This window comes from Nymphalis io, chromosome 23 (genome assembly GCF_905147045.1).
Source record: "Nymphalis io chromosome 23, ilAglIoxx1.1, whole genome shotgun sequence".
Classification (NCBI taxonomy): domain Eukaryota; kingdom Metazoa; phylum Arthropoda; class Insecta; order Lepidoptera; family Nymphalidae; genus Nymphalis; species Nymphalis io.
The window spans coordinates 9,854,687-9,876,509 of NC_065910.1; the positions used below are offsets into that span (position 1 = coordinate 9,854,687).

Genomic DNA, 21,823 nt, shown 5'->3' on the forward strand with positions numbered 1-21,823 from the left:
TTCCTATCTTTTTCACACATAATTATTCTACAGAATACGAAGGAAATAACAACATGAAAATTAAAAGCACTATATATATATAAAAACTATTATGATATATATTAATAATTTTAAATATATGTAAATGAAAAAACGTCTTGGAATTTGAGTGGTATTTCTGTATTTTGAGAATGACGATCGAATTATAGCGTTTGCGGCCTAACCTAGATCTCATACGCCAAGTGAACTTGCGATGAATAACTTCTTCCCCATACGAGATAAGCGACGAAAGATTTAAATTTTGCTGTAGATATTCTTCTCGTGCGAACAAAGAATGAAGAATGCCCTCGTTCATATAGATGTATAATTTTATCTAACTCAATATGTAAAGCGCTAATCGTCCAAGGCTACATTTGGAAAACGCGTCTGTCCACTACACAAGATTCCAATTAAATTTTCAAGTGGTTAAGCGCCAATGAATTAAAACAAAAGAACTGTTCCGCAACATCTCAAAAAGTGGTTTTAGCAGAAGTTACGAATACGTACTTAATATATTAATTTTCTCTGAGTAATTTCAAATCTAATATAGCGATAAAATAACAGGCCAATACAGGCCACATTATTAATTTACAAGTTTTTATTCATATGTATACTACACATGTTTATTACATTATATACAAAAACATTTTCAACAATCGAATAATAAATGGTAACATATTTAAAACACTTCCTTCCTAAAGCTAAATCCAAACTGATCGCATTTAACTCGCAGCACGCGCGCCAGTTGGGGGGGCCCGCAGTAGAACACCGTGACCTTGCCCTTTCGTTGTTCCTGCAACCTTTGGAATACTTTGTCCCAGTTCGGGCGACCCGCGTTCGTTCTGGTCTTCAAGCCCGTGATCAGGTCACGCTTTTCCTAAAAGTAATCATATATTAATAACCGCATTTCTGTTCGTCATACAGATTTCCTCGTTTTGCAATATATTTTTGTTGTGATACATTTGAATACGACCGAGTAGCACAAACTACAAAACATCGCACAGATCATACACAAATTTGTACATTAAAACCAGAATATATATGGTTGATATATTTCAAATGAAAGGCTCCTTGTACCTTCTCGTGCAGCAGATCCAGCGCCAGCTGCAGGCCGACCGCCTTCATGTCGCTGCGCTGCAGCGCGCTCGTGATGTACATGTGCATCTCCAGGAAACGCGCGCCGCCCGCCTCCGCCTGCTCGATCTCCAGCTGCGACAGCAGCGACACGAACCACTCGAACGAGCGCTGCTCACGATTGATCCAGAAGAAGTCCACCTGCGGGACTCGGATATTCTCATTCCCGCCCGAGCGGTAACAACTTTCTCGTCGAGGAAGTAAAATAGGATTTTAAATCCTTTCTTTACGGACACACGGGACGGGCGCACTCACCTTCCTGAGGCTCATGTCGCCCTGGCGCTGCGGCAGCTCGGCGGCGAAGGAGTGCGCGCACCGCGGGCAGGTGGCGCGCGCGCGGCCGTAGCGGTACATGATGGCCTGCAGGATGGACGCGAAGGGCGTGACGCCGATGCCGGCCGCGATGAGCACGGCGTGCTGCGCGTGGAAGATGTGCGACGACGGCGCGCCGTACGGGCCGTCCAGGTATATCTGCGATCGTAAGGCGGACACACCGTCTGTATTTATTTTTTATGGCAAAGTTAAACCGAATGCGAAACGACTGATTTGAAGTTTTTGGTACTAAATTCAAAAACGACCATTATTTTACATTTTCAATTTTTTATACAATTATCAAAAATAAATAAACAGGTTTTATTTATTATTTTGTGGCATTAAAGATTCTTTAATTTAGTCTTTATTTCATGAATCTAGGTCAGGTATCTTTGAAGATATCGAAGATTTTCTAATCGACCCTTTTTCTTTGCGGTCCAGTGTATATATTTTTATAAATATAGTATCTCTCCCAGCGGAATTTCAAAATTAAATTTTATAACACTTATTGTCGAGCCCGTTAAGTCAGTTCGAACTTACCTCCAGTGGTTTTCCGATCGGATAGTCCTGTGCGGATTCCTCTTCGATCGTTTCAGGCGGTGTCTCGATAACACAAGGCTTATCATTCGACTCCACGTCGCGATCCACGGACAGACTTTTTGATAAACGACGTCTTGCTAGAATATACATATTTTTATAAATAAAAGAAGAAGGCTGCGAGCGAACGCCAATGCGAACGGTGGTAAGAAATCACGACACCTGCAACGTTCCTAGCGATTTTTTCTTCAATGTCACATTAACTATAAAAGCAAATTAAGTACATGGAATAATGAAACCATGGGAGCTGGGATTTAAAACCACGATGTGATCCACGCGGTCCTCCCCTCTGGCTGTCCACGGGCGACGCACACGTCACCCCCGGCAGCGATCTATCGCGCCCCGACGTCCGACTCACCGATGCTGAGGATGCTCTCGTCGGAGCGGCGGCGCTCGGCGCCGGGCGGGCGGCACGCGATGATGGCGGGCTTGGTGCGCATGTAGCGGAAGCTGTGCGCCAGCGCGGGCGGCGCGCGGCGCGGCGCCAGCGCCGGGAACGCGCGCTCCGACTCCGAGCGCGTCCGCCCGCGCAGCCTGCGGACCGCCCTACGAGTTACTTCTCCGGTCCGATCGATCCCGACTCTAAAATACAGTCCCACTCACGATTGCAGGCTTAACTTCTTGCCGTTGCGCACGTCTGGCATCGACCGCGATTTCTCCAGGAACTTCAGCGGCGACAGAAACGAGGGACGTTTCAGTGGAGGCGGTGGAGATAAAGCTGAAAAAAATTTTATCATACCGAGATGCTTATTAAATAAAATTAGTGGAACACATTACGGAAAAAATTTAATCGCTTGCATTAATTATCTAGTCACTCTCAGCTTATGGAAACTTTCCGAGTGCGATAAGACGATCGTACCTACTCGGAAATCTAAGTATAAATCGTGACACGTTACCTGCGAACCCATTCCCCATTTCTTCTTCAATAGTGAAAGCTTCGTTCGTGTAAGCGAGAGGGGAGAAGTCGACTGAACGCTTCTTACTCGAGGAACTCCTTCTTCTACTTCGATTGCTTTGACCTGAAGCACTGCGAGTTACTTTTCTGAAAAATATGTCAGTGAATATAATTAGATTATCCTTTGGAACAAACCCGCATTGGAGCAGCGTGGTGGAATAAGCTCCAAACCTTCTCCTCAAAAAAGAGGAGAGGAGGCCTTTAGCCCAGCAGTGGGACATTCACAGGCTGTTACGTTTACGTACGTACGTTACGTTGGAACAAAAGGTTACACAAAATATATAGGAATAATACAATGCGATTAAATAATAGGACATATTTTGTCCATTTTCATGCCAATTTCTTCCAAAAGATCCTTGCATCTTTCACCAAAATTTACATTCGGTAGATAAAAAAAATCTAAATGGATTATGTCAACAAGGGGAAATTCGACAATTTAAGTCGATTCTTGGTCATTTAATTTATCAAATGTATCGATCGGTACGATCGAAGCCTACTCACTCGTGTACTTCCTCACCGGCGTTAAGTCTCCGCTGCTCCTCCTCGAAATAGGCATACAGGCGGTTGGTCCACTCGCCGACCCCTCGGATGTGAAGCCAGATGTAATCTGAAAGAGCAATGGCCGTGTGGTTACATCGCGGGCGGTCCGAGCGGGCGCGCCGCGTCGCGCACGCACCGGGCTGCTCGGGCGCGCTGCTGATGGTGAAGGGGTGCCACTCGTAGGCGGCGATGGCGGGCACGTTGACGAACACGAAGTCGCCGGCGTGGAAGTGGAACAGCGGCGGCCGGCGCACGGCCACGTGCGTCACGCGCGACGGCAGCAGCGCGCCCGACGAGATGTACGTCTTGCCGCGCTCCGACCTGCGACCGCGCGACACCTTACTACACGTATGTACTTACTTATAAGATGAGTAGTTACTTTTCTGACAATTTAGCTAGTATAGTCGACTTTTTTTAATTTGACAGCCATACCTCATCCAAGCCAGTCTCATGATCCTTTCGATGAGATAGATGAGCCCGGGCACGATGAACCACTTCCAGAAGTTAGGAGCGTGAAGGATGAGTAGGATCCAAAAAGGAACGTACAACAAATGCGCGAAATAAAACACCTGAAAATTATTGTAAGATAATATATATGTGATGTTAGTGTAATAGACGTTTTAGGTATAAACAATGATCAGGGACTTTATTGATAGTGGAAAACACAAAAACACGAATGCCATTAATGAAAACAGTACAACCTTTATCGCAAAAGCCGAATTGTAGCCGATGTAATCAAATGTATCGATAATGGTGAAAACCATTGTTAATGACTATTATGAAACGTAACTTTGCTCGTGAAAAAAATGTGACTACATTTTTGTAGTTGTAAGTTGCAATTTTCATACACAGATATATATATTGACATTAATTTTAATTATACTAACAAAAAATAACATTGGTTAAGTCGAGCCGGCCTCACAGGAGTCCTCACATCCTTATAACAGGGCACTCCCAACCTTTGGCCTGTTTCATTACTCACCACCAAACCGAGCAACGCTGCCATTGTATTCAACAGCATATAGGAAAGAAGTGGATAGTAAAAAAACCTTCTCTATAATAAAAAATACATATAAATGCCAATTTTCACGGTAATCGATTAAAAGGTATCAAAATATCTTTAATAGATATATCAACATCCATTTTAAAATAGAATAAGATAAATCTGTTCCTGATAATCCATCTTACCTCAAAGCCATTGAGGCAAAAAAACAATTATTTATAATTTTCACAGTTAAAACTAACCTCAAAACATCCCCCTTTTCTCAGGGCTGGTCGAGACGAGATAGACAGCCCAAATAACGCCACACACAATGCGACTCCTGTAGGGTTAGCGTATCCCCCGATGAGACCGAACAACCCAGGCTTGGTTGTGAAAATCCACTCCGAGATTGTGTAATTCTGAGAGTTGATAACAGGATCGTTCACTACAATTAAACCTGGAAGAAGAATTGTCGCCATGTTCTTTGTCATCTGGCTATGTTTTTTAACTGTATCTATATTATATATATTTGTTTTGTCGTAATCCAATCATAATCTTTTTTTTTAACTATGTATGGTTTGAAATATGTATAAAAAATCGTTTGAAAGGTATTGCCCAATCAAAAGTAACACATAAAACTCGATATCTAAAAACTTCTGAGATGCTAACTAATAATTTAAACAGAAAGGGAAATATGAAATGACACACAATGTCTACAGTATACGTATAATAGAGTTCTCCTCACTGAAGTTGCAGAGATGCATGGCGGTGTGCACGAGCCCGTACAGCACGACGAGCACGCCCGTCAGCTTGTGCAAGTACACGTGGCGGTCCAGCAGCGCCGCGCCCACCCCGCGCACGCGCAGCGCCGTGATGCAGCGCCGCAGCATCAGCACCAGCACCCACGTGCACGTCAGGTTCAGGCACTGCCCTGCAGCGCCGGACGGTATCATGTAGGTAGCCATCTACGACGGCTTCGGTGAAATTCGAAAATTCATCACTCACCGCAAGCCCTCGCGAACATGACGAAGACGTTGGTCTCCCAGTATTCTACAATCCTCGCGACAAACAGCCCGACGTTGACGAGAAAGAACAGAAATAAATACGTGACGTACACGTAGTTATTTTTGAAGTACGGCACGGAGAGCTGGTAGGGCTTCATCTTCAATAATCTTTGGTAGAGGGACAGCGGCTCGGGTTTTGGATTCGTCGGGACCAGCCAACGGTCTATGCTATGGATAAAATAGGAAAAGTTTGATAAATACAAAACAAACACAATTTTTTTAAACAATCATAATAAAAATAAAATGTACTGCTAATGAGCGTTACATCTTAGAAATTCTAAATACAGCATTCAAAAAGCACTCAATAAACATAAATAAACATCAAGAAAACTCTATAATCTAACTTAAATGCTTAAGCTGCATTTCCCCGAGTGCGGGGAATTTTATTAGGACATGTAATGCCATTTTATTAGTAAGAAAAGAGTTGGAGTGATCAGTTTACATTCAGACGCTATTGCAAAAACATAACTACAAGGTATATAATAAAACAACTCATAGTGGTATTAAAGTTTATATTTAAAAGTGCACCTGATGGAGAGGTTCTCGAGCAGGCCGCCGTGGCGCCGCAGCAGGTCGCGCAGCGCCTCGTACGTGAGCGCGCGCGCGTCCTCGCACATGGCGCCCGTCAGCTCCAGCAGCTGCTGCTCCGAGAACTGCATGCCGTTCTCGTGCATGCACGCGCGCATCACGTGCTGCAGCTCGCGGTGCTGGATCAGGCCGTCGCCTGGGGAAGCGCTCGGCACATTACTAACATAACTATTGATCTAAGCAAAGCCCTAGTGTCGACTGTCGCGTTACTAAGCCGTACATACTGTTTTACCTTTCAGCATAACGGAATAAAGCTTAACTTATATCTTAAATCAGTATCATCTCTATGAATAATAGCTGTAACGTACTTTAAAAATAATTTTAACTAGTTTGCAATCATTTATATGCATTCTTAAGATATTTTAAAACAATTTTTCTTACTTATAACTCACCATCTAAATCGTAAACTTTGAAAAGGAATCGGATCTTGTCCTCCGCAGTCTGTCTGCCGAACCTGTGAACTGCTTCTATGAACTCATGGTGGGAGATGGTCCCCGAGTTATCTTCATCGAAGATTTGGAAAACACGTTCAGTGAAGAAAGGCTAGAAGTAAAGTTTTTGGGAGAAAATTATACTTATGTATATGAGTGAACAGGTTTCTTTCAGGCAAGCGTGCTACATCTTAGACCGTGTCGATGCTTGAGATCAGGTAATTCAACGGTGAAACGCTTGCTTATTAAGTGTAAAAAAATATAAATTTTATAATATTACCTATGTAAGCGGATTGACAAATGGGCCACCTGATGTTTAGTGGACTCAATGCCCATAGATGATGCTGTAATAAATATTAACCACTGCGCCAACAACCTTGGGAACTAAAAAGGTATGTCCCTTGTGCCTGTAGTTACACCGGCTGGTGTTACACGTTAATATATATGTCGACGTAAAATCATAAAACTCTTTCCTAAATCTTAATTATGTTGATAATTACTAAATTAATTTACAAGTTTCTTTTATTAAGTAATGTTATGATTAAAATGTAGGTATGATTTGACTAGCTAATATTAAAAAGAAGATGTAATGGTTGAGTACTCTTTTAAGAGACGAACAATTACTCCTTATTTGTTAAAAAGTTAAACATTAAATTAAAAATTCAATTGTAAAACTATTATCTGGATTTATAAAAAACAACACATCATTGTTTAGTTAATTTGATTACATTTAAGCAAATAAGTTGCATTATTTGAGTTATCATAAAACGGCAAGTTCCGTTAACACCGTTAGTTGTTTTTAAGATGTTTTGCTTATTATTTTACGTTCTAAATTAACAAAATGATTACTACAATTAAACTTACAATTTATAAGTAACAATGGTTATTTTTTTTAATTAATTTCTGTAACATCAAAAGCAATAGGTTTCAAATTTACTCTCAGCCGGCAAAATTTGTTTGCAGTTTTAAAATGTTTTTATTATTAGTTTTACATTCTAAAATTCTAAGCAGTGTTTAAATAATTCTTAAAAATGGTTTCATAATTTAATAAATTAATTTGCAATAACATTCTTAACTTTAATTTCATTATTTTAAAAGTGAGTGTATTAACTGAGTGACGGCCCTCTTGAGAGGATAGCCGTCGCTGAGCGCCGCAGGCGATGGTTGCTAGAGGGGTCAACGGGAATTCGAGGACTTAGCTTTCTGGGCAACCATCGTCGAGGCAAGGTGTGGATTCACTGTGTAATTACAACTCCGATTTTATTAAGAATAAGGAAAGTGTTTTGTACATTAAAAATTGTTATACATTGTCCGTGGTTTTCATTAATTATTTTACTAAATTCTCATTTTCTTAGATTTACATTTTTATTAACTTCTCATTTTATTAAATTTATAATGGATAAAGAGGGTGAGGTTAGCTATGCTGACAACACCGTGTCTAAAGATTCGGTTAGAGAACCTAATCCGTTATATACATAATGTGTGTGCTTATACTTTGATTGTTATATAATAATTTTTTTCTCTTTACTCAAGTATTGTGTGATAGTTTTTTTACAACTCACATTTTTCGAAACAACAATCTTCTGGAACTGTTCCCTCGTGATCTCCTTCTGATCGCCGACCGTTTGTTTGAATAGTTGCTCCAAGCGGTCCACGCTGGCCTTGTCGATGCCTACCCGTGGGCTTATAAGCAAATAATATATAGAATATAAAGAACTGCGGGTGTTAAAAATTCTGTGCGATGAAATAGTAAATTGGACATTTTAATCTCGACAAAAATTGCTTATGAAATCAATTTAGCGTCTAAACTCCAATACATAGATTTTCTTTATATTAATAACAGGACGATTAGAAGCAAAAAGGTCTTTCGATGGTAATTTTGTAAAAGATAACATTACCCGTGCTTATTAATTGTAAAAAAAAGGATTTTGTAATTAAATAACTCGAAACTGAATAGAAACTTAATGGAATTGTTTTACCATTTTTGTTTAGAGTAATACTTAATTATTTGAAACGATATTTTTATATAATGTATAATACCTGCTGCTAGAGACCGCGGAGATGAACTCCATAATTTCTTCCGCTGTGATGTATCCGTCACCATCAGTGTCTATAACTCTTAGCAGTTTGTTTGTCACCTGTGAGTAGGACATAAAGTTAAAAACAAACTTTTATATAACGCAATGAAATTGAATTGATTGGATTGTATATTTATCAATATAGGTAAGTGGTCCGGTAAATGAGCCAACTGATAGTGCTCACCACTGCCCTCTCCGCATATACACGCATTTACTTGGTGGTAGGGCTTTGCGAAATCCCGTTGGAGTAGGCACCAGCTACTCATCAGATATTCGAACGCCAAACCGCAATACTTAGTATTGTTGTTTTCGGTGGTAGCGATTGACAATTCAAAGTACTTGTAAAAGTCGAATTGAATAAAAATAATTTGATATGAATACTTCCGGTTAGAAGGCTGAGTGAGACTGTGTAACTATAGGTACAAGGTAATATAACATCTTAGTTTTAAGAATGGTTGCACATTAACGTTGTAATGGAATGGACAGTGCCAATGTCTATGAACGGTGGTGACCATTTACCATCTGGTAGCGCATTTACCAGTCTGCAAATCTGTTTGAAAAACAAAATATAAAAAAGGGCTGGGGGACATTTGCTAGTAATATAACATTTAGACAACTAAACATTAGAAATCGGTAAAATACCACTTTGTTTTTCAATATCAGCTGAAAGGTATCAAGTGTTATCACGCCGTCTCCGCAGAGCACGTACGCTACACTCTCCACTTGCTCTACGAAGTCGAGTTGTTTTTCTTCTCTGTAATAGGAAACATATACATATAATATATTTGGGGGGTTTTACAATATATTTGGGGAGGGGGTACCAGAAGGTTAATAAAAGCGTTGAATTATGTATTTCAATGTAAGGGATATATTATAATAAATCTAATTAAAAATTACAAAACGAAACTCTTAGTTGAATATCGTGATGTGCGTTTGGTAGTTTTTGAGTTTATCGCGTTCAGACAGACATATAGACGTACAGAAGACGCATCGAAGAGACTTAGTTTTATAATGTGTAGTGATGTTCACTATACTATGGTTGTCGCCGTTTGCGAAGGCGCTGAGGAGATACTATAATATGAATAAATATGTTTATTTAATCACTTTTTACTTTTATATACCTTTTGAATAATGCATATGTATCTATATAATATAATTATACGTTACATTAATCTTTCCTTCAAGAACTCGATCCAGTCCTCTTGCACGAGGTGGTCTTGTCTTTCCACGTCGAATAATCGGAATATTCTCTCCAAAAGATCCTGAAATTAAACACATAATTCATTATTCTTCACTTCACTAAATGAGCTAAATTTTTCCTCTTAGTAGTAATAATAAAGCTTTATTTACTGCATCTTAAGTAGATGGAATAAATAAAGCAAATAAATAACAAAATAAAATGTCAATTTTTTTTGTCAATATTGTTAGTGGATTTCCTTACATTTATTATGAGTATTACTTTTTGATATCTTGAGTTAAATAAATAATCTGTAAGGTAGATCATCTTGAATCAATCTTGCAGAGTTTCATTCAGTTTGAACAATTAATATATCCGTGTAATGCTTCTACATTGAATAATTATTTTGACGTTGATTCTAATATTGTAGTTGCTAAAATTAAAGCTTTTTTAATCACAAATATCACATAATTATATAATAAATAAGGCACAGCTGCCTAGCATCACGGCCATTCTCAAAAAAAAAAACGGTTACGGTGGCTGGGACACGTGCATCGAATGGAGCAGACTCGTCTTCCAAATCAAATACTACTGGGAGAGGTTGCGGATGCAAAAAGGTCTGTTGGGCGGCCTTTGCTCCGTTACAAAGATTGCGCTAAGCGTGATATGGTTACGTTTAACATCCCTAGCAATCGATGGGAGGAACTGGCAGAGGACCGTGCCAAGTGGCGACGCCTTATTCACGAAGGTCAATCAAAGCATGACGATGCCGGTTTAAATTACTAAAAGAAAAACGCACTAGGCGTCATGAGCGGGCTTCAAACCCCCGCCCATCTGGGAGCGCATACACTTGTCGGGAGTGCGGCCGAAGGATCCTCTCTCGCATTGGTCTCTTCAGTCATAAACGCAAGGGCCTTCGCGATGCCGCTTAAATCATCTGTCAAAGATGCAGAGGCCTATATGATGATGATGATATCATTTTATTTTTCTTTTATATTATACGAAGTTGTATAGTTTGCTTGAACGCGCAATTAGAATGTTATCTGATTATACAGAGCCTCGCGTACTATAGCTACTTACATAGTATGATATTTTACAGCAAATCGCGCAATTTATAACTTTGACTCTAAAGTTTCTATTAATAAGTAAATTTAAGGAAATTGAAGTACTAACTGTCTCTTCTCAATATATATTCGATAATGTAACGTGTGTTTATAAAAACACATTAATTTTCTAGTAATGGCGACGTACAAATTAACTTTTTGCTCGTATCCCTGTGCGGTTCATGATTCTTTTGTGGGACAATGTATACGCTTTAACAGCAGGATTCCAGAAAATGTTAAAAAAAAACAATAGTAAAGTTAAAAAAAAACATGAATGAGCGTTTGTGTACTGTAGGTTATTATAAAACTAACGACTTCATAAATAACGATAGATACCTTGGAAATCGATCGGCTCCAGACCGTGTCAACTGTTTTGACGAACGAAACTATTTCTTACATCCTTTTTTTAAGTTTAAGTTGATAATAATAAACTTAGCACTCCGGTTTTATTAAAACACTTATAACTTATGATGATAAATATATAGACTCGTTTTATCTTTGAATAAATTAAACTACCTTCATTTTTTTATTATCGTATGTTTATATTATAGTCACATTAAACTACGGCATATTGAGTGAGTGAGCAAGTAAGTGAGTGAGTGTATAAATTTCAATTACAAAAAATGAGACGATTTTAACTGTAAATTGTACTGTAATTGTAATGTTTTGAGTACAATATTTTTTTATTTTCGGCTATAAATTGTAACATATTTCATCATAGATGGTTCATAAGATAAAACAAAGTAACGGCCAGTAAATCTACCACTGCGGGGGCGAAGACGTCCTCTTAAGGTAAATATTTGGAGGTACCACTCTGCTCTATTGCGACTTGATGAAATTCTGTAACACATGTGTAACAGAAATTCATATGACATATACTTACTTGGTGGTTGGGCTTTAAACCATATTCTACCGCCAAACACAATACTTAGTATTGTTGTGTGCCGATTGGAAGGGTGAGTGAGCTAGTGTAACGAAAAAACGGCTCATGGAAAATAATTTCTTAGTTTCCAAAGTCGGTAATACATTAGTGTTGTAAGAAATGGTTAATAATAATTCTTAAGGCCCATATGCTATATATATATATGCTATAGGCGGACATATATTATAGTTATATAGTAACAGCCTGTAAATGTCCCACTGCTGGGCTAAGGCCTCCTCTCCCTATTTGAGGAGAAGGTTTGGAGCTTATTCCACCACGCTGCTCCAATGCGGGTTGGTGGAATACACATGTGGCAGAATTTCGATGAAATTAGACACATGCAGATTTCCTCACGATGTTTTCCTTCACCGAAAAGCACGAGATGAATTATAAACAGAAATTAAGCACATGAAAATTCAGAGGTGCTTGCCCGGGTTTGAACCCACGTTCATCGGTTAAGATTCACGCGTTCTTACCACTGGGCCATCTCGACTTTTTAGTTATATAAACTATTATATATACTATAAAAATTAGTGTTGGTAGGGCTTTGTGCAAGCTCGTCTGGGTAGGTACCACCCACTCATCAGATATTCTACCGCAAAACAGCAATACTTGATATTGTTGTGTTCCGGTTTGAAGGGTAAGTGAGCCAGTGTAATTACAGGCACAAGGGACATAAAATCTTAGTTCCCAAGGTTGGTGGCGCATTGTCTATAAGCGATGGTTGACATTTCTTACAATGCCAATGTCTAAGGGCGTTTGGTGACCACTTACCATCAGGTGGCCCATATGCTCGTCCACCTTCCTATTCTATAAAAAAAAAAAAAAAATTAACATATAATAAATTGATATTATGTAGTTTGAAGTGAGTTATGTCGCATAATTAAATGATGTATTATTAATTTTTCTACAAAAATGTGCGTATTGATTGTATAAAACACTAATTATACAAACTAAAAACTTTATTTCTTTTAGACTGCTGATTAAATCATTTAATGATGTAGGTAATTTACTTACTAAGAAGATAATTTTGCATTTATATCTGAGCAAGGGTATCTGCTACTTACCATCGGGTAACCTATTTGTTCTATTGCCTCATATACATTATTAAAATAATTAGCACACAGAGTGCAGCTGAAAGATAAATCTGCATGTAGATTTAAGAGTAGATACGTTGTGGTTTGTTCATAATTATATATTGTTTAATTAAAGCCGCTTAGTCAGCGACAACGCCCCTCGCCCCCCTCCCGAAGGAGAGGAGTGAACGATCATCGAAGATCGACGGCCGAAGCCGTCGTCCGCCTCACGCTCAAGACGACACGCCTTGCTCCTCATCGCGTACGATCAACACGTAGTGTGTTGATCTCGTGAAGAGCTTACTACAGAAATGATCCTATGAAGTAAAGTCTTAACGTAATATAAATTTTGAACGATGCTCATTCGATGAGTAAAAATCTGGACAGCGCGATTCAGATATATAGTAACATTGGACAGTGACATCTAGCGGCAGTTTTGTGTGGTTTAATTGTTGCTTACACTAGGGCCATCTATCGGTGGCTACAAGCAACATGTATCGATAATTTTAATGTTTTTTTTTTGTATTGGTAGCCGTGCCACACGGCTTTTTGCAAGCATTTCTTTTCTGTTTATTTTCATATTTAATCATGTAATTCATTCACAGGCCATGTAAGAGCTTGAAGCGATTCTATTTTTACTTAAAATTCATTTACTCTTTTGAATACATTAAGAGTATATGAAGTTGTTCCACTCTGTACTGCATAGAATTTTCCACATGTAGGCGAAAAGTATGGCATCCGGCGTTTGTCTTTTTGCTCGATCAGACAATGGACGTAAACTAGTATTATTCGCAAAAAATATTACTTACACCACTCTAAATCCATATTAATTACCACAGCTCCTTGCTAAAAACTATCAGCAGTAATAAAAATATATTGTACTTTGCTTGTTCAAAAAGTATAGATAAAACCGAATTTACGTAATTTATCCTCCATAAACTTAATCAAAGTTATCATTACAAGCTTTATGTTTCTAAGAAATAAATACGATGCTATTTAGTAAACCATTAATTGAATGAAAAAAATGAAATATATTCATTTAGGCTATAACAATAACCTATGGTTCTTTTAAAGTGTAATATTTTATAACTATTCATATCGTTTGAGGTATACGGCAAGTATGATTAAGATTTAAACAACCGCTAATGCCTTAATTTGATTATAACAATCATTGAAAAAAAAAGTATTATTATAAGCTCGCCTGATTAGTAGTAAATAAATAAACTTAGTTTTTTTTGTGTATTTGTGATTATAATTCATCTCGTGCTTGACGGTGAAGGAAATTATGTCACATGTGTATTCTACCAACCCGCATTGGAGCAGCGTGGTGGAATAAGCTCCAAACCTTCTCCTCAAAAGGGAGAGGAGGCCTTAGCCTAGCAGTGGGACATTAACAGGCTGTTACTAGTTACTAGTTGTTTTCTGTTGAGACATTATTGTATTGCGATAAGCCAGATATTAAAATACAATCAGTATAGGCATGATGAGTTATTTTGAAATAACCTTCTATAATGTAGGTACACGTCTACTATTACTGAAAATAATTGTATTTCAGTAATAAACTAACTGTTTACGCAAATAATGAAATAATATATATAAATGAAAATTCCATTTACCTATTTTGAATTTCGCTCGAAAACACCCGCAGGTGTAATGGCGCCTGTACGTGACGACGACAATAAACGGCAGTAAATGTTGTATTATGTCTATACTCAACGAAGAAAGGCAGAAAGTATTGCGTATTTCTTAAGGTTAAAAATGAATTAAGGTTTACAAGTGGTGTGCGGTCCCTCTGTGTAAAAACACATTCGAATGCCAACCAGATCGAAGAACAATCTACAGAAGCAGAACGACCATATATATGTAAACAACGAAAGATGATGGTTCTTGAAGAATGTGAAAAGCAATTAAATGAAAGTATGGTTACAAAACATTTTGAAGAAATTGCAAATTAAGGCAGAGATTCTTAAAGATTTATTATATAGTAATGATTAGATTGATGAGTAATGATGAGATTTAGATTTATAGAAGTATTCGTAAATATGTAAATTCACAAATTCAGTACTAGTGGAGCTAAATGAAATATTGTCTTAAAAGTTCTTACTGGTAAAAATATTAGGGTTCTTCATGTGCGAGTATATAGCTAACAGACTAATACTATATAGCTAACAGAAAAAAAACCTATGATAACACTAAAGATAAAAAAAATGTACTGACAAGGAAGTTTTCAAATTTCGAAATTCAGATGAGCAAAAGTCTTTATTTGATGAAAGAAACTCTGGGCAAATTAGAGGAATTTGCCTTAACAAAACCTTGTTCCGTCATTAATAGATCTTGGATGATTTATTTTCTTCACAAAAACGGGAATAATCAACGACTCAATTAAATGATGCAAATTTCATTTTGTAACGCGTAAACACAACAACTGTTCAAGAGAAACGGTTATAGATACAAAGGCGTGACGTCATTCGCTCTGATTGGTGTTTCAAATAAAATGGCCGATTGCAGAATTTTATACTTTTATTTTATTAAATATCTTATTAATATCAATGTGTATGTTGTGTAAAATAGTTTCTTCTCTAAAAGCATTTATTTTTTAATTCTTTAATACTGTCATCATGCCTATTGTACGGGGGCACCCTTCTCCCGTACGCACCCAGCATAATGCTACCCAGTAACAATACATCTTTTATACGTTTTCCTACATGTTCGTTTAATCTTCTGGTCCAAGTACATTTCATAATCTAAGATCAAACGAACTCAAGTAAAGTTCGATGTTAGTGGTAGGTCTGTGCAAGCTTGTCTGGGTAGGTACCACCCTCTCATCAGATATTCTACCACAAAACAGCAGTAATTGGTATTGTTGTGTTCCGGTTTGAAGTGTGAGTGAGCCAGTGTAATTACAGGCACAAGGGACATAACATCTTAGTTCCCAAGGTCGGTGGCGCATTGGTGATGTAAGCGATGGTTAACATTTCTGACAATTCTAATGTCCCTTGGCGTTGGGGATCACTTACCATCAGGTTGGTCATTTGCTCGTCCACCTACCTGTACTATAAAAACTACTGTTTAGGTTCATTGTGAATTTTACTTATTTTGCTTAAACTATTCAGTGCTGTTCAGTTTTATCATTTCACTGCTAAGGAATGAGGTTATATTGATAAAAATGAAATAATTGTGTAGGTGGGTACAAATCGCCGATTAGAAATTTTACTAAAAGATTTGAAATTAAGATTCCCGGATTACATGTGAAATAGGAATTATTGATTCATAGAAAATACAAATAAAGTAAGTAATTACCATTTAACTACTGTTATATGTTTCTTTATAATAAATTATTTCGTCAAAGAGTTGTTATTCGTAACATTATTGTTAATTTCGTTAATAAAATCGATTGAAATAAAGGTAATTTATGCACATAACAGTTTATTAATGCTAATAAAAACAATTAAAATGTCGTTTCAATTTTATTATTTTGAGTAGGCAGTGGATGTACTAAGCACTTGCTTAGTTTGATGTTGTATCGCTAGATGTCACTGTGCAATGTTACAATATTTCTGAATCGCGCTGACCAGATTTTTACTCGTCGAATGAGGATCATTCAAAATTTATGTTCGTTATGACCTTACTTGATAGGATCATTTCTATAGTAAGCTCTTCACGAGATCAACACACTGCGTGTGATCGTACCAGTCGCGATGAGATGACGTGGCGCAGCGTCCTGAGCGTGAGACGGACGACGGCTTCGGCCGTCAGTCCTCGATGATCGTTCACCCCTCTCCGTCGGGAGGGGGGCGAGGGGCGTTGTCGCTGTCTGAGCGACTTTATTAAACAATGTATAATAATGAACAAACCACAACGTATCATCTACTCTTAAATCTACATACAGATTTATCTTTCAGCTGCATTCTGTGTGCTAAGTATTCTAATAATGTATATGAGGCAATCGATCAAATAGGTTACCCGATGGTAAGTAGCCGCCCTCGCTCATATAGGCATTGGGACTGTAAAACATTTAAATTTAATCCACTTCTAACACCGCCAATGCTTTGCTAACCATTGGCTCTGAAGTTATCCATTGTGCATAAATTGGCTGGCTCAACTTGGAACACAGCAACACGGAATATTGATATTTGTCGGTATTTATTATTACCACCTAAAACTAACTCGTATCATACATAAATAATCTGATAATGCACAATATGCTTACAAAATATGAGAATTGAGTTGTTTTTTAAGTTGTTATGTTATGTTTTTTTAATAAATAATTTAATTTAACTAAAAAATATAGATCAAAGCATAAATATAAATGTATAACTATGGACTTATTTGAAAAACTTTAAATATTATGTAACTAATTTCCCGCACAAGTTCTATGCTGTTTATTGTGTCTGTAATTTATGAAACAACCACAGGAATGTGGCCCACACGTGGGCGGCTGTCATCGCACTCAAATGTCATCGAGCATTAAAATATCACTATGACACGTGTCGCATGACATCGCTTTGACAGTTCACTTGACAGATCGTGTCTAATTAGTGTTGCTATGTCGATAAGGAGATATCGATTTTATTTCAACGTGTCGCTTAGTGGAATGCTAATAATACTCCTTTATTCGAGAACTTTTTTTTAAATAAAAGTCAGACTGTTTATAATGTCATTGCTACCATGTAGATACTCAAGAGAACCTTTTATGCGGTTAAGTATCGTCTGATGCTGAAGCTTATGTGCCTGTAGATACACTGGCTTACTCACTCATCAAACAGGAACAAACATCCACTAAGAATTGTTGCTTGGCGTTAGAACATGTAATGAGTGGGTGACCCAGACGGGCTTGCGCAAAGACCTACCACCAAGTGATTGAAATGGTCAGAACCACTGTACTACTCTAGAACAGTATAGTTACTTCTAATATAAAACAAAATCAAGTCGTGATGTCCTGAGGTGTTTGCAACATCTTGTCACGATCAGATCACATCGGTCTTACATGTTACAAGTTATAATGGTTTGTTTTTATTTACTTTATCGCACTTTATATTAAATACGTGAGTTTTGAAATTCACTAACATTTTAAAGCTATACAATTGTTTATATTAGACTAGTTATCTATACGCTTTCTCAGCTATAATTATATTTTCAGCTATGGTTGTATTTATAATTGTTTTTACATTTTTTGGTGTAAAATATATATATATCAATTATCATAATCAAATACAAGGATTATTTGATTTTTTTTGTCAATTATTGTAATTTAAGTTTTGTATCTCTTTTTTATCTATCTAATATATTTTTCATGTGCTGCAAGAAATCTTCTTTAAACGTTCCTTTTATATTTCTCTTTTGAATTTTATGATATATTTTTTCCTTCCTAGGTATAATAATATACAAAGTATTACAAAAGACAAATTCAAAATAAATACGTTTGAAAGCCACTTTTTTAAATAATACCATCAATGCCCGTTTTTAAGGAATTACTAATATGCCATTTACCTGGCTTATGTTAGGAGTGGGAAGGAGAATAGCCCAAGAATCAGGATCGAACCAGCGACTTATGCATCGCTAGTTAATTTTACTATGCTATAAACGCACAATAATTAAATAATTTCGTAAAAAAAATTGTAAAAAAGGAAAAGTTAAACGACGAATAATATATTTACTTACTTAACTAACAAACCCTTAAAGCTTCTGAAATCTGAAAGTCGACTTACCGACATCTAGATTATCAAGTCTCGTTTAAAATCTAGGTCACATATTGACAGTAATCAAGCGCCTCGAGCTAGACACGCAGTTGTTTTAAATTAAAAGTGACGTCAACGTTGTAAAGTAATTATATATCTTAAACATATACTTTATTAAGGCTTACATGTTAAACGTACAGCCATTCGCAATCTCTAACACTGTTATTAGTGTAATCAGTGTATGGAAATGAAGCAAGATATGAGACATACAGTCGCGTGGATTAGACAACGTGTTTTTAAAAATAGAAGAATTGGCGGTGTTAACCATAGAAATAAGATCCTATGCTATTAACTTTTTGAATTGCATAACGTCATAGGAAACTAGCGTCTGAGACACAGGATCAACCTAGTTCAGGCGGTTGTAGCCATTGAATAATTGTAATGTATCCATTTTTTTTTCTCGCAGTGGAAACCTTCAGAAAGGTCTCTAAGGTCCTTCAGAAGGGTCCTATGGGGGTGGAACCGGGTTATGTGGGATTCTTATTGTAATGTATCCATAAGTAAAGGTCACTAAATGTATTTTCTATTATTATTTGGTGTAAAATAAAGTATTTCATATTCTTGTTCAGTGTTATGACTCACCCGTGAAATGTTGACAACCTACTCATGGTGTTATACTATTTTTATGTGTGAATTCTTGAAATGTTATAATTATTACGGTCAATTTCGCATAACACTTTCTGACATTTCATGACCTTTTTCTGCTGTGAGCTTCGAATTTGTTTATACAGAATTGTAAACAGAGAGTGAGAGAAACAGAAGTGACGGTAGATTGAATAACTAGTTGCTTTCAATTACCCAGACTAGCTTGCACAAAGTATGACTACCAGTTTTTTTGTGATTGAATGTTTTAACGTTTTTTAAATTCCCTGATACTTTGTAAGAGCCAGAAAATCTCATAACTTATATTAAATTGATTTTTAATTTACAATAGAATATCTATTATAGTTTATTTTAATTGTTGTACCTTTTTCCTTAAATTTAATTTGTCATGATTTCTTATCTTTATATTTGCAAAATTACAATCGCAAACTTAGTACACGAGTCTAACAAGGTGTGACATTAAGTTTTTTTTTATTAATTTATCTTCGGATCACAAATGCCGTATGTATCATTTTTATATCATATTTTATTTATTACATAGTCAATAAAGCTGGACATTTAAACTGTTTTGTAAATTTGTTATTCAATTTTATAAGTTGTTATCGCTTTTATAACTATGTTTGATTTTAAATAATTCTAACATTATGTCCAAAGGCAAGTTATAAGCCATGACATAATGTTTCATAGAATTTGGTCAAACAGCAGGTTGTGGGTGGAGAGTACTTGATATTGTTTGACGAGCCGGTTGGCGTGGTTGGTGGATGCTTGCCTTTCACGCCGAAGGTTGTGGGTTCGATTCCCACCCGGGACTGATATTTGTGTGCATGAACATGTCTGTTTGTCCTGACTCTGGGTGTAATTATCCATTTAAGTATGTATTTACAAAAGAAAAATAGTATATGTAGTATATCAGTTGTCCGGTTTCCGCAGTACATAGTACAGCTCTGTACAAGCTTAATTTGGGATCAGATGGCCGTGTGTTAAAAATGTCCCAGGATATTATTATTATTATTGTTATGTCCTGGTTGGAAAGGTGAGTGTGCCTTTTGACGGGTACTTAATTGCGGCCAGAAGGTCAATGACATGTAGTAAGATATGGCCAGTTGAAAAAAATGCCCTATAAAAATACTATTTTATTTTAAAACCCTGTCGTCCATACTGGCCTTGATAGTGTCACTTGGTTGGAGGGTGAGTACTGAGAATTCAACGTCGGGAAACATGATGAGTACATCAACAGTTTAAGCATTGACTGACCCCTAACTATCACACACTATTATAAAACATTTGCTTATCAGCCTTTCTAAAATAAATTAAAAAAAAATGTGCAGTCAATTTAATTAAATTATAGGTTGACCAATTAAGTGATTAAATTATGTTAATTTATACTATTAAATAATAAATAGGTATATCAAATATAATAAAAGTCAACTACGACAGTTAGCGACTATTTAAATCTTTCGTAAATGAGATAATATTTTAATAAATATGCTTAATTAAAAATAATATCAACCGCATAATAAAGAACGGGTTGTGTTTAATGTCTAAGCGTAATATATTAAAAGAAATCAAGACTTTAAATACATTACTCTCTTTTTATCACGTCGTCAACTGGCGATCAAGGTATCACAGTGTAAGATCGACTTTACCGGATGTAGCTAACATATGTCGTATGTCCGGTAAGCGGTGTCTGTAGGGTGTCATGATTCTAGATAACGATCTGATTCAAATGTTTCATATGTGTGGGGTGACCTCAATTAGGATTTTTATGGTACCGTTTAAATAATATAAAACCTTATTTGGATATGAATGCGTTTTATTAAAGGTAAGGGCAATTATGCCATCAAGGCTCATCGACACTGGTCCTATAAATATTAACCATTTCTTACATCGTTAATCCACTAATCTTGGGAACTAAGATGTAATGTGCCGTAGTTATAATGGCTCAAACCCCAACCAAAAGCCTAACAAAGTAATATAATGAATACTAAATCTCTTTTTTTATTATAGACAGTGGACAAGCGAATGGGACACCGGATGGTAAGTGGTCACCACCAGCCAAAGACATTTGCGAAGAAATAATAACCATTCCTTACATCGCCAATGCACTAGCAATCTTGGGAACTGAGATGTTATATGTCTGTATTTACACTGGCTGACGCCCTGCAAACCGGAATACAACAATACTAAGTATTGCTCCTTAACGGCAGAATATCTGATGAATGGGTGGTACCAGGTAGATTGAAACCTTACGCATGGGCCATACTTAACTTTCCTGTATCATTTAGTTTAGTATATTATATAAAGCCAAAGCGAATATATTTGTTAATTTTTCTTGAATACTGAACCAATCACCTGAACTTCGTTTCAACTGGTTTTTATTAAATCATTAATTACGTTTTTATACAGCTTTATTGCAAAATCATTTGATGATATTAATTAACCTTATTTGTGTAATATATATCATAATTGCGGTTTACTTAAAAAATATTTTGCAATATTAAATTA

General features: G+C 36.8%; 1 protein-coding gene and 2 non-coding genes across 4 annotated transcripts in view; 1 reads left to right on the forward strand and 2 right to left on the reverse strand.

Moving 5' to 3' along the window:
• Window positions 1-582: 582 nt before the first annotated feature.
• The window catches only part of LOC126777496 (NADPH oxidase 5), a 66,030-nt gene continuing 44,789 nt past the window's right edge, over window positions 583-21,823 (reverse strand). The window contains exons 3-21 of one of the 2 annotated variants that reach the window (XM_050500505.1): window positions 9,867-9,961; window positions 9,342-9,453; window positions 8,662-8,759; window positions 8,184-8,304; window positions 6,583-6,733; window positions 6,131-6,326; window positions 5,544-5,770; window positions 5,284-5,469; window positions 4,802-4,995; window positions 3,989-4,125; window positions 3,693-3,877; window positions 3,518-3,623; window positions 2,958-3,103; window positions 2,665-2,779; window positions 2,420-2,595; window positions 2,005-2,141; window positions 1,408-1,623; window positions 1,096-1,293; window positions 583-895 (exon numbers count right to left, since the gene is read on the reverse strand). In XM_050500505.1, the coding sequence (XP_050356462.1) occupies window positions 698-895; window positions 1,096-1,293; window positions 1,408-1,623; window positions 2,005-2,141; window positions 2,420-2,595; window positions 2,665-2,779; window positions 2,958-3,103; window positions 3,518-3,623; window positions 3,693-3,877; window positions 3,989-4,125; window positions 4,802-4,995; window positions 5,284-5,469; window positions 5,544-5,770; window positions 6,131-6,326; window positions 6,583-6,733; window positions 8,184-8,304; window positions 8,662-8,759; window positions 9,342-9,453; window positions 9,867-9,961 (2,994 nt within the window). In that variant the 3' untranslated portion in view covers window positions 583-697. Of the gene's footprint in view, window positions 896-1,095; window positions 1,294-1,407; window positions 1,624-2,004; window positions 2,142-2,419; window positions 2,596-2,664; window positions 2,780-2,957; window positions 3,104-3,517; window positions 3,878-3,988; window positions 4,126-4,801; window positions 4,996-5,283; window positions 5,470-5,543; window positions 5,771-6,130; window positions 6,327-6,582; window positions 6,734-8,183; window positions 8,305-8,661; window positions 8,760-9,341; window positions 9,454-9,866; window positions 9,962-11,315; window positions 11,464-21,823 lie in introns of those variants that run through there. The other variant, XM_050500506.1, reaches the window with a different exon arrangement.
• LOC126777746 (small nucleolar RNA U3) lies at window positions 13,113-13,311 on the reverse strand. Its single transcript, XR_007670089.1, has one exon. It is a non-coding gene; the product is annotated as a small nucleolar RNA U3 (small nucleolar RNA).
• On the forward strand, window positions 16,597-16,800 carry LOC126777745 (small nucleolar RNA U3). The gene has a single exon (XR_007670088.1). It is a non-coding gene; the product is annotated as a small nucleolar RNA U3 (small nucleolar RNA).